The sequence below is a fragment of the Capsaspora owczarzaki genome, assembly GCF_000151315.2.
Source record: "Capsaspora owczarzaki ATCC 30864 unplaced genomic scaffold supercont2.2, whole genome shotgun sequence".
Classification (NCBI taxonomy): domain Eukaryota; class Filasterea; order Ministeriida; family Capsasporidae; genus Capsaspora; species Capsaspora owczarzaki.
Window position 1 is genome coordinate 794,376 of NW_011887293.1, and position 11,385 is coordinate 805,760.

General features: G+C 54.5%; 5 protein-coding genes across 5 annotated transcripts; 1 reads left to right on the top strand and 4 right to left on the bottom strand.

The window, feature by feature from the left end:
- Positions 1-140: 140 nt before the first annotated feature.
- On the bottom strand, positions 141-969 carry CAOG_01422 (peptide methionine sulfoxide reductase msrB; the record flags this gene model as incomplete). Its single annotated transcript, XM_004349893.1, has 2 exons — positions 141-436; positions 549-969. Coding segments are annotated over 2 exons (408 nt in total), but the record flags the coding sequence as incomplete, so codon positions are not given.
- On the top strand, positions 791-2,821 carry CAOG_01423 (hypothetical protein; the record flags this gene model as incomplete). The annotated part of the gene is made up of 2 exons (XM_004349892.1): positions 791-1,004; positions 1,200-2,821. 2 exons carry the CDS (start codon positions 791-793, stop codon positions 2,819-2,821), a joined length of 1,836 nt encoding a protein of 611 aa, XP_004349942.1.
- A 21-nt stretch (positions 2,822-2,842) lies between these two features.
- On the bottom strand, positions 2,843-4,299 carry CAOG_01424 (pre-mRNA-splicing factor syf2). The gene is made up of 4 exons (XM_004349894.2): positions 3,981-4,299; positions 3,666-3,791; positions 3,236-3,549; positions 2,843-3,127 (listed from the first exon to the last, which is right to left on the bottom strand). The coding sequence occupies exons 1-4, from the start codon at positions 4,251-4,253 to the stop codon at positions 2,962-2,964; spliced, it is 879 nt and encodes a 292-aa protein (XP_004349944.2). The 5' UTR covers positions 4,254-4,299; the 3' UTR covers positions 2,843-2,961.
- Positions 4,300-4,324: 25 nt separating this feature from the next.
- Positions 4,325-8,220, bottom strand: CAOG_01425 (hypothetical protein). Its single transcript, XM_004349895.2, has 8 exons — positions 8,077-8,220; positions 7,346-7,785; positions 6,388-7,204; positions 6,211-6,311; positions 5,730-6,136; positions 5,328-5,620; positions 4,767-5,207; positions 4,325-4,661 (listed from the first exon to the last, which is right to left on the bottom strand). The coding sequence occupies exons 1-8, from the start codon at positions 8,197-8,199 to the stop codon at positions 4,377-4,379; spliced, it is 2,907 nt and encodes a 968-aa protein (XP_004349945.1). The 5' UTR covers positions 8,200-8,220; the 3' UTR covers positions 4,325-4,376.
- A 54-nt stretch (positions 8,221-8,274) lies between these two features.
- Positions 8,275-10,849, bottom strand: CAOG_01426 (hypothetical protein). Its single transcript, XM_004349896.2, has 7 exons — positions 10,514-10,849; positions 10,244-10,339; positions 9,740-10,140; positions 9,524-9,654; positions 9,297-9,426; positions 9,119-9,225; positions 8,275-9,011 (listed from the first exon to the last, which is right to left on the bottom strand). Exons 1-7 carry the CDS (start codon positions 10,685-10,687, stop codon positions 8,359-8,361), a joined length of 1,692 nt encoding a protein of 563 aa, XP_004349946.1. The 5' UTR covers positions 10,688-10,849; the 3' UTR covers positions 8,275-8,358.
- Between the last annotated feature and the right edge of the window lie 536 nt (positions 10,850-11,385).

The following is an 11,385-nucleotide window of genomic DNA, read 5'->3' on the forward strand; positions in this document are numbered from 1 at the left end:
CTCTCTCTTTCTCCCCCCCCCCTCCCCAAGACTTATGGTCGGCATTCCTGCCGTGAGCGAGATCAAGCACACGGGTTGGTTTATTATTAGTACATTGCACAATTTGGGTCGCACCGGAAGACTCGAGCAAAAATGCCAACTTAAGGCGAGGGCCGGAATCCGAGCGAGACGCTGTTGATGCAGTAGCGCAGTCTTGTCGGAGCAGGCCCATCATCAAAAACGTGGCCAAGATGGGAACCGCAAGAGCTGCACTCTACCTCAATGCGACGCATCCCAAACGCGCCATCTTCGCTCAGATTGACGGCGTCCTTGCTGAGCACGTCAAAGAAGGACGGCCAGCCAGAGCCTGAATCGTATTTTGTGCTCGACGCAAAGAGCATCTGCCCGCAGCAAACACAGGAATAGACACCAGGCTTGGTGTTGTGATAGAGCGCGCCTGTAGAATCCAAAAATCACGCGCAATGTTGAGCTCAATGATGTCGATTTGTCAACAAAAAAAAAAAACAAGAACGTCGAAGATCTCCTGTTTTGATGCGGCAACGACTTGCCAGTGAAAGGTCGCTCTGTGCCCTTCTGTCGACAGATGCGAAATTGCTCGGGGGTCAGCTTGTCGAGCCAGTATGCATCATCTGTTTGATCAGCGAGGAACGAGCAATTCCATGTCGCACAATGAGCATCAGTTTTTCTCGAGGTGCCTCTGCTGCGTGTTTTCACTGCACACTCTCTTTCCGACCGCGAGTTTGCTTGCCATGACTTGGAGGTGGTTGATGTGACGCAGCAGCGCCGCACAATGACTGAAACGACCGCCTGTGTTGACCCGTCTCGCTCCGCCCTGCAGCAGCAGCAGCAGCAGCAGCAGCAGCAGCAGCAGCAGCAGCAGCAGACCCTGTTCCTGCAGCCCCGATTGCTCCAGCGCGACCCTCAGCAGAGTGGATTGCGAGCCGAGCACTGCGACAGAGTGAATACGCAACTCTTCCTGCTCTGTGCATGTCTCGAGAGCTCTAGTGCCCAAAATTCGCGGCTGAATTTATTGGAATCAAACAAAAATATTGACTGAGCAACATTATTATTCAACCACATGTCAATAGCTGACTTCCTTATCCACTCTTCTTCTCAGTTTTCCGTGTTTTGTGTTTCTTCTCTCCTTCACTTCCACCATCCCCTCCTCCACCCTTGATTCTCTCTCTCTCTCTCTCCAGTCCTCCAGTCCCCGATGGTGCACCCTGCTCTCGTTGCCGTGGGCGCGGTGGCTGCCTCGGCCGTGTCGTGGGTCGCCGTGTCGACGGCAGCAATCTACGCAACGTACGGCACGCCATTCGAGTTTGAGCCGTGGTGGCATCCGCGCCGGATCTACCTGCTGCAGCTCGCCGCGCTCGACCATCTGACCAGCGTTCGATGGCTGCGCGAGTACATTCGCTGGACGCGCTTCCTCAGACAAAAGCCGTGGCCCGACCACGTCTGGCTCGACGTCGAGTATGGCAGTCGCTACGGCAGCAAGGCCGACATTTACGCTCCAGCGGCCGCTGTGCCGTCACCCCATGCCACAGAGAAGGACAAGCACAAGGACAAGGACGAGGACAAGCACAAGGACAAGGACGATGCGCCTGATGATGCCTCAAGCGAGAACGACAGTCATCGCGATACCACGCAGACACATCCGACGACAACCAAGCACCCCGTCATTCTGTTTGTGCATGGCGGCGCCTGGGGCTATGGCACTCCGAAAATCTACCCGCTGCTCGCACACGAGCTCACCATGCGAGGCTTTGTGGTCGTCATGCCAGACTATGTCAAGCACCCGCGAGGCACCATTCCAGACATGCTCGACGATCTCAGCTCCTGCCTCGTCTGGATTGAAAAGAATATTTCGAGCCACGGCGGTGACATCTCGGCAGGGATTACACTGTTGGGGCACTCGTCGGGCGCCCATCTTTGTACCTTGCTGACCCTCCGTGACATGCTCGGTCTGTCAAACGACGGGAGTGTTCTCACGCCCGCCCTGCAGCCCCTCACCGTTGCGTTGCGCTCTGCCGCTGCTGCCGCGGAAGGCTGCTACAAATCTCGCTCGCAGCAGCAACAACCTGGGTCGTCCTCGTCGTCTGTCGTTCCCGCAGCATCGGCTCCGAGCACCGCTGCTCCCGCGCTGTCGACGTGGTTGCGCGCTTGGAATGCGATTGCGCAAACTACGACACGGACGCCGCTCCACGTGAAATGGCCGATGCGTGACAAGTGGACAGACACACTCACCATCGATCGCCCAGCAACGCGGCTCGTCACCGCCGTGGTTGGGCTCTGCGGTGTCTACGACATCACAGATCACTACTTGTTTGAGGCTGGCCGAGGCGTGGAGTGCGTGTCTCCAATGTGGCATGTGGCGGGCGCCTGCAAAGCGTCCATGCCGTTTGTGTCGCCCACCGCCTTGCTCAAAATCAACGCTGACGCCCGTCGACGAGCCGCTGCCTCGTCGTCCTCCCGCCCACGCAACGAGCCGCGGTTTCTTCTCATCCATGGCTCTCGCGACGCTACCGTCCCAGTTTCGTCCAGTGAAAAGTTTCACGCCGAACTCCAGCAGGCGCGGTTGTCGAGCGAGTTGCACATCTTTAACAATGTCGGCCATGCAGACTTGGTGATGAACCTCATGGCTCCCCAAGTTGCCCGGCCGTTGGAGCATTCTTCCTCGAGCGTCTCAAGCGCCTCGACGCCCACCGCACTACGCCGATTCCGGCACGACCGGCAAATCCAGCACAAAGACGGCGAGCGACTCTTTGGCCTCATTGAAGATTTTGCGCACGCCAACATGCGGGCAGCGCTGCATGACTAATGGTGAGGGCAAGTGTGAAGTTTGCTTTGATGCGTGTTTTGTTTTTGGAATGATGTGAACGGCTATTTTGATTGCAAAGCGTCCATCCAAGAAAAAAATCATCATACCCGCTCCCACCCCTCTTCAGCTTTCGCATTTCTTTAGAGGGCAGTACCGCGCTCCAAATCGTCCTTGATGCTTTGCGTGTGTTTGCCGAAAGCACGCTCGATGGCTTGGTTGTAGCGCTTGTTGGGCTCGTTGATGTAATCGATATCGGCTTCTGCGTCGTGTGTTCGTCGGCGGCTGCTGCCCTTGCGGCGCTCGATGCTGTCAGAGGGTGGGGGAGGCACACAGTAGGTTGCATCAAGATGAGCGTCATTGTTGCAACGGCACAAAAGAAAAAACGAAAAGCCAACGCCTGGTATTACAACTCACGTCTTTTGCAAGTCGGCTACCATTCGATCGACGCCTTGTCGAGACACGGCATCGTGTTGGCCAGCAACAATCAAGCCGCTGGTCTCTGCCGACGAATCTTCCCACAGCTTCTTGTTGGCGTTGTATTCCTCCATCGACGGCTTGAACTGTCGCATGTTGCGCGTGTACTGACGCTCTGTCGCCGCGACAAAGTCCGACCACTTGCCCGAGTCTGGATCAGCGGGCTTTCGCTTGTTCGCCCAGCGATCGGACTCCTCTACTGAAACCTCGAGCATTTGCAGTCGGTCAAAGTCAAGTCCCTGCGCCTCTGCAGCCTGTCAAGTCCAATCGGTTGAATGATACTGGGTTTTGCAACCCCATGCCATACCATACCATACCATACAACACCATACCATACAACACCATACAACACCATTGCACGAGTCGTTACCTTCTTGCGCTCAGCCAGCGCCATTTCTTCCTCGACGCGTCGCTTCTTGGATTCCCAGTTTGCAGGCATCTTGCTGCGCTTGTCTTCCTCGACGACTTCCGAGTGGTTTTGCTTGCGAGCAAAGTTCTAACGCGGAACGGGGAGGAGGGGGAAATGATAGGCAGGAAGTGAGTTTTACAACCCCCTGGTCCGTTCTCAGAGCGACAAGTGGCACACACCCCGCCCCCAAATAGATAGACAGGCACAGAGAGCGATAGAGTGAGCGAGAGAGTGAGGGGACTGTGTGTGTGGGGGGGGGCGAGCGGAAGCGCGTACTCGTCGCATGTGCAGCTCTTCCAGCTTGAGTTTGCGTTCAGCTCGCTTCTTGGCTTCAGCGTCCTCTCCCACGGATCCAGCATGTGATGATGATGTTGTTGTTACTGCTGCTGCTGTTGTTGTTGGTGGTGGTGATGACGAGGAGGTCGCCTCGGTCCCGGCCTCAGCGTCCAACCGCGGCTTCTTGCTGTGATCGTCGTCGTCGTTGTTGTCGTTGTCTGAGCGTTGCGGATCGGTCGCTTCACTCGCAGCCGCGTTCCGTTTCAATGGCATTGTGCGATTTAAAAAACAAAAAAACAAGGAATAAAAATTCAATAACAAACAAAAAAGACTGCGACAAAGGATTGAAATGAAAAACTTGCTTTTGAATTGACGACAAACACACACAATATCGCATCAATCACTGTCGGGATCTTCGTCGACAATCATAAACTCAGAATCGTCATCATCGTCATCGACAGCGGACTTGGCAGGGACTGAGCTCGTAGAAGAAGCATGCTTGTTAACAATGGGAGCAGCGGGCGGAACGACCGGAGCAACCGTCGGTGGAATGGAGGGCTGACATGCAGCGAACAGCACCTCGGGACGGCTAGGCTCGTCAAGAGACTCGGCTGCGATGCGCTTACTAGGTGCCGACGCGGTCGCTTCGGCTACAGACTCTCGATCCTCCTCCCGACCACGCTGGCAAACGGCAAACAGACAAATGGAACGTCAGCAAACCATGTTGGCTCCAAGAGCTTACAATTCAACGTATCATCTCGGATCTACATGACAAGAGTATATTACCTTGGTTCGCGTGGGAGTGGCGGTCGCATCGGCGCTGACAGTAACCGACTCGGATTTCGATACAGCAGCGGGAACAAGCGCTGGCGTGCTCGCTGTTGATTTGACTGGCGCTGCATCTACCGGCGCTGCTGGAGCGGATACTGAACTTGCGGGAGCGACGGGCTCAGGTGCTGGTGCTGGTGCAGGCTGAGCCTGCACAGTGGCGGGGCGGGGAGCGGGAAGGGTCGTCGGTACTCCGAATCCAAAAGTGGACATTGGGGGCTTGTCGACGCGCACAGGCGCGAGAATGGATGTCAAAGTGCTGTCGTTCGTGCTTGCGACGGACGGTGTGTATGGAGCAATAATAGCGTTCGCAACGGCCACGCCATTCCGCAGAGTCGGGAATTTGGGTCGGATGATGTTGTCGCAAACGGCCACCGCCTCGCGACAGAAAGTGGACACCTACAAGATGGCACAAAGCAAAGGGGGTGGGGGTGGGAAGTTAGCCTGCAACGCAAAGGGGGTGGAGGGCGCTTGGTCGTGGAGGTCACCAACAAGAAAAACAAAAGTACCGCAACTCACTTTGAGTGCTGGATCTCGCGTTCCAGTCGTCAACAAGCGAAGGACTTGCATCAATACGGGTGAGTGGACCGGCGACGCTGAAGCCACAACGCATGCCAGGAGCAATCGATACAGCGCTCGGCGGCAAGTCGGCTCAACCATTGGAGAACAAGCCGGACGCTGCATTGACAACAGAGAGATAGCCTCGGCGCCCAACTGGGTCTCCAGCACCAGCCTTGACGCGGTGGCGTCAATGCGAGCGCGAACAGCGTCGGGAAGCCGACTGCCAGCGGTGTAAAGGAGTCGTGTCAGAGCTGCAAAAAAAAAATCCGAGAACAAGCACGTTAATTGATTGCATCGCAGTGTTGCACGTGAGTGTGTGCAACGCCAGAATGGATTGTGATCGAGAGATCGAGTACTCACCCTTGAGAGACAGCTTGCAGATATCAGTGTTGGCAAATTGGAGTGGGCGCGAGACGGCTAGAGCGCCCGAGGCAGCGCCGAGAGACTCTTCGATATTCTTTTGCTGTTGCTGTTGTTTTTGCTTCTTGCCCGACAGGTGCGACTGGGGCACGGTAGCAGGCGAGACTGCTTGGAACAGCGCTCCTCCACACAAAATTTCACACAGCAGCTCACCAACGGAGCCAAGTTGGGTCGCGTCGAGCATTCCACCGAGGGTGGAGAGGAGCGTTTCGAGCGTCGTCAGAGCGGCAACAAGAGTCTCGGCCTTTCGTTGGCGGTGAACTGGCTGCAGCCTTCGGTGTTGTTCCAAGACGTGCACCAGCGTCTGCAGCATGTCGTCTGCGTCTCCAAGAATGCCCGCGCCGCACCTGATGACAGCGGAAAAGTGTGAGCCAACGCAAAGCACAGACAAAAGAAACGAGATGAAGAGAGAACAGCTCACCGTGTAATTGCCACGTTCAACAGATCGAGGGTGCAGTGCTGCAAGAACGGCAACCAGGCAATCCATGCCAACTTGTTCGGGCGTTTAGACGCCTCTTGGAGCTTATTCAAAACAAGACAAAATCGGAAAATGAGAACAAAGCACAAACACACATACACAGACCCAAAGCAAACCTACCAGTTGCTGCTCGGAGAGATACAAAACGTGGCGGAGCGAGAGAATGCGATGAGTCGGCATGCTAACAACAAAGGAGACGGGTTGTTGCAGCATTGCTGCGAGAACAATAAAGGTGGCCTGAATTCGACGTGCAATCAAGGCACTCAGCGTTGGAGAATTGACATTGGCGTCACGCGCCAATGCAGCCTGGGACAGAGACGAGATGGAGGTGTTGGTACCAGCCGCCGGCTGTGCGAGCTGCTGCTGCTGATCAAGATATGGGAAGAGTGGCAACAAAACGCCAGCAGCGACATTGTTGGCAACGACCGGTTCCGTGGTGGATTCGTCCATTGGTAATGCGCCAGATTGGCCATTTTTGGCGCTCTTGTTCCCTTTGCTGCCGCCATTTGTCTTGGTAGCTTTTGCACTCGAGCTCGCGCTGGACGAGGGAGTTCCGGCAACGGCTGGTGCAAGGTAAGCCGTCTCGTCGATCCGAACGACATCGAGCAGCTTTGTTGCAGTGAGCAGCGCGCGATTGGCAAGCACAAGCCAAGCATCGGAAGGATTTGCTTGCGTGTAGGTGGATGAACTTCCGCCGCACGTTGGGCACAAAGCAAGGCAAGAAGCAGCAGCGCGTACCACGTCAATGTGCACAGAGTCGAGCGCTTCGCTGCACACTGCTTCGACCTTGTCCACGTGAGGACGCATTGCGGACGAAAGCGAACGAATCATTGCCGACAAGGCACCGAAAGCTGCGACCTGCGTCGTCAGCCCGGCGGACGAGGCGAGAGCCGTTGTTTGTTGTACCAAGCGTGCAAGATGGGTCGAAAGAATGTCCCTGTGTTTGGCATTGGAGCGGGCGTGCACAAGGACGCAACAAAACAAAACGTTTCACGTTGTTGTTCAAAGTTGTCAGAAAGCGATTGGAGATTTGGCATTGAAATTTGCCAATTTCAAAAGCTTCAAATCAACTACTCACCGGCGCAGCTCAGCAGGCAGATGCGACTCGAGAACACGCGCGAGACACGTCAGAGCAGCGTCAAGGGAGGCTGCGGCAGACTTGCTCTTCATGACATGCGAGATTGCCTGAAGAAGTTTCAAGCACCAGTCGTGCGATGACTGCGAGCCAGCACCGGATCCTGAAGGTGCGGCGGCAGTGGTCTCTGCAAGCATTTTGAGCATCATCGAGTTGGCTGGAGTCGCTGCAGCACCCGCGCTGGACGGATGACCGCTGCTGGACGACGCCGCGGCAGAAGCGGAAGCATCGGACGCGCTGCTTGTCGCGCCACCGAGCAGGGTCAGCATGCCGTCTGGAATGATTGCAGCCAGGATGAGCAACGACGAGCATCGTGCGACTTGGACTTCGGAGCGTGCGAGCGCAGTGAGGCGCTTGAAGAGCCGATGGTACGCCTCGTGCGTCTGTTCCGGAGCCAAGCAAAAAAGCCAAGTTGCAGTCCACGTATGCGCAAAGTCAGTGTTGCAAGAGTGATTGCATGCAAGGAAACAGTTTCAACGTTGAAAACCGAGTTGGTCGTAGGACGATCGGTTTGGACTCGTGTCGGATTGGCCATGTGGACGACGAGGCAATGCAAAGTCCTTCAGTTTTTCCCTCTTTCCCTCCCGGCTGCTCCCACCACTTCGACCGACCCCGGTAGTGCAACAACGGAGCAGCACATGATGAGATTGGACGAGATGAAGCTGTTCGCGCACCAGATGCAGACTGCTGAGCGACGCGAGGATGTGCGGGACGTGGTGGAGCGCAATCTCATCCGTCATCCAGTTGGCAAGGAGCAACTGCAATGCGGCTTCCTGTGGCAAGTCACTCGCGTCCATTTTGGTGTGTGCGCGCTCAACCCAAAAAAAAAAAACAAGGAATGGACAGAAAATACTAGAAGACAAGAACAAAACCGACAGAGATGAATACATTAACGGTTGCAAATAGGTAGATCGAGCACGAGAAACTCAGAATACAACGGTTGAAGGCCTGTGCTGCTATGGGTACTTTTTCGCTCGACCTCGCGCTTTCCGCTGGGCGCGAGATCCAACGTTGGGATGGACGCCAAACGAGGCACGAAGCGATTGCACAAAAGCGTTGGACAATCCTCCGCGAGCAGATGAAGATGCGGCACGCGACAAATCGAGTCGAGGTCTCCGTCGTTTCACTGTTGTAGGATTGTGATCCGCTCCATGCTGATCATACTCCGGGGCCAACGCAGCAGCTGATTCTGTTGCATCATGCGTTGAGGAATCGTCTGCGATGGGTGCCGACGCTGACCCTTCATTGTGTGCGTCGGTCGAAGCATGCTGGGTGTGCGCGCTGGTGGGCAAGGGAAACTCTGTCTCGTCGTCAGAAGAAGGCTGCCAGCTCGAAGCAACAGAGGTGCCGTCACTTTGAAACGCAGTCTCGGTCGGCACGTCCGCCTGAGCGCCTTCCTCCCCACTCTGAGTTTCGGCCGCCGGCAATGTCTCCCATTCATGAATGCCTACTCGCAAGGTCTGTCGCAGGGTTTGCTGAGAAGGATCAAACCCTGGGTAGCCCTCGAGCACCGAAAGAGCCTGTTGCGCATACGAGCAAGCCGGGCCGCTCAAATGCAACGCAGCCACCGCCTTTAAAAGCAGCAAATGGCGCTGTCGATCATCTTGCACTATGCGATCGACGATGCCGTACAAGACCAATCAACATGGACAGAGGTGAGTGAGGTACCAAAGGAACATTCCCATATGTGCCTTTTCTTTTCTTTTTTTCCTGTACCGGTCGAATCAGATTCAAAGCGCTGCCGAGAGAAATGCAATCCAGGCCACCAGCTTTGTCGCTCAATCCATAATCTTGTTGTTGCTATTGACTTGGATGGTTTGCATCTGCTCGAGTGAAAAAAAAATGAGCCAAACACGTTCCAAAAACCAAAGCACGGCTCTTTGGTGCACATTACCCAGAGTTGTACCGCGGTATCAAATCGACCAGGGTTCTCCAGGCTAGAATGTCATCTTTATGGGCTGGATAATCCAGTCGCGTTGTCACGACGCTCAGCGCTAGCTTTAAAAAGTCTCGTTGGGTTGGATCTGTAGCACACAATGCGATTATTTACGGCAAGTTCAGTACAGCAAAACAGCCCACAAACTGAGAGCAACGACACTCCAACAATACCGGTTGACGTACTTTGTTCATAGAGCGTCACGGCATCCCACAGAACTGGACAAGTCGCGTCCAATCGCAGCACAATCTGCAACAGTTGAAAGCGAGACGCATACCGCTCTGGCTGCCTTCGAGTTGTAAACATGTAAAAGTTCCTGCAAGCCACGCAAAAAAACTTAATATCGTGGATTGGACGGAACGGTGCGGGTGTCGCGCCAAAACAAAATTTTCAAAACTTACAGAACGGCGTCAATGTTCTCGGGGTTGGACTCGAAACATCGATGCAGCGCTGCCTCGGCTAGATCGTACTTTGAGTCGTACTCGAGGAGTTGAGCATATCGAACGGCGAACAGCACAATGCTCGGATCCAGGGTGAAGCTGCGCTCAAAGTGAGTGACAGCGTTGGCGTGCGCAGATCGCGAGCGCTGGGTGACATGCAGTGCACCGGCAAGGTTGAGTTGACTTGCAAGCTCTTGCTCCCAGATCATGTAGGAGAAGAGTCCACAGTATCCATGAAACACGGCGCTCGAATGGTATGGCTCGGTGTGCAGATATCCCAGTAGCGTGGAATAAGCTTCGCGAAAGTCGCCGCATTTGCAGAGAAAGAAGGCCAGTTCGAGGACAAGCGTGGGTCGCTCCACCTGGCAGTGTTGGCCGCACGAGCGATCAGAAATACAAACTTGAGCAAATTCTGACTTTCGCTGTTGTCAACAGGTGAAAACCAACAAACAATATTGCGTTTACCGAGTCCTTTGATGCAGTAAGTCCTAGAAACAATCGGAAGATACGCAAGCAGGCAGTGTCTTGTCCTGGATACTGGCTCATGACTTGAATCGCGGTCTGCCCTCAAAACAAAAAGAAAAAAAAAAGGTCAAAAAGATGATTCAACAGCCGAAATCCAAGAGCACCACCATGGATGTCATTTGTTTTGCATTGATTTGTGAATGATTGTTGTGTTCTTGTGAGCATCAGAGGTGAGACGCACGAGGACGAGCTGAATGAACCAACCGTTACCTTCCATACAAACTCGGGAATGGCAGTGCTGCGTCTCGCGAGAACAACAAGCACAGCAGCGGCTCGGTCAAACTCGTAGTTGAGCAAGTGCTGGCGGACGAGCAGCGACAGCTGGGCGACGTGCTGTCGGACCAGACCCGTGTGTTGCGGCGCTGGAACCGCAGTGGCAGTCATGGCTGTTGGAGCAGGAGCCCCTGCCGAATCGCTGAACGAACCAGTGGCCGACAGCTTGCGTTTTGCGGCGTCGCGGTGTGCGATTGGGAGGAGGAGAAGGAGGAGGAGGAGGACGCTGGAAAGCAGACAGGGCGAATCCACAAACGTGTCAAAGTATCCGGCAAGGATGAGGACTAGACCGTCATGCACAAGCTGCTGAGGACTTTCATCAAGTAGATCGCATGTTAAATATTATTGGTTTGTATTTTGATATTCCATCGATAGTGGAAAGTGCTGCAGGCTGCTAGGAGGGTTCTCTCTACGAGGAGCATATTGTGAAGCACTGCAATTCGTGATCAGGTGCTGTCATCGGGGCCATACTCGAATGTTGCATTGTATGCATTCATTTGTATGCGTTGACGGTACATATGCTTTGTTTTTGGCCAATATGACGTTCGAGCAATAGGTTTTGGTGCTCTTGCAAAAAAGTGTTTCGCACTAGCCTTTTTCAAGATTTTCGTGAAGTTTTGAGGGAGCCGTCAATCACGCCGGCTCGGGGTTCTACGCACCTACATGCATCACCAAACATGTCAGGACCCGAGTTTGCGTCCGTCCAGCCGGCGAGGTTAGCCGGTGGTAGTTAATGAGGATTTAGCATATTCTGGTGTATTTGGATGCTTTTGGATAGCTGTCATTGCGCATTTTGTATCAATCAATCG

What these genes read in the sequence shown, in the direction of transcription:
- CAOG_01424 (XM_004349894.2), bottom strand. Translation starts at nt 4,253, where the DNA reads ATGCCATTGAAACGGAACGCGGCTGCGAGTGAAGCGACCGATCCGCAA. An exon ending in CGCTGGCTGAGCGCAAGAAG is followed by an intron (nt 3,550 to 3,665) that starts GTAACGACTCGT and finishes TGGACTTGACAG; the next exon opens with GCTGCAGAGGCGCAGGGACT. An exon ending in GTAGCCGACTTGCAAAAGAC is followed by an intron (nt 3,128 to 3,235) that starts GTGAGTTGTAAT and finishes ACCCTCTGACAG; the next exon opens with CATCGAGCGCCGCAAGGGCA.
- CAOG_01425 (XM_004349895.2), bottom strand. Translation starts at nt 8,199, where the DNA reads ATGGACGCGAGTGACTTGCCACAGGAAGCCGCATTGCAGTTGCTCCTT. An exon ending in TTGAACGTGGCAATTACACG is followed by an intron (nt 6,137 to 6,210) that starts GTGAGCTGTTCT and finishes CGCTGTCATCAG; the next exon opens with GTGCGGCGCGGGCATTCTTG. An exon ending in CTGCAAGCTGTCTCTCAAGG is followed by an intron (nt 5,621 to 5,729) that starts GTGAGTACTCGA and finishes TTTTTTTTGCAG; the next exon opens with CTCTGACACGACTCCTTTAC.
- CAOG_01426 (XM_004349896.2), bottom strand. Translation starts at nt 10,687, where the DNA reads ATGACTGCCACTGCGGTTCCAGCGCCGCAACACACGGGTCTGGTCCGA. An exon ending in TTACTGCATCAAAGGACTCG is followed by an intron (nt 10,141 to 10,243) that starts GTAAACGCAATA and finishes CAACACTGCCAG; the next exon opens with GTGGAGCGACCCACGCTTGT. An exon ending in CTTTGAATCTGATTCGACCG is followed by an intron (nt 9,012 to 9,118) that starts GTACAGGAAAAA and finishes TCGATCGCATAG; the next exon opens with TGCAAGATGATCGACAGCGC.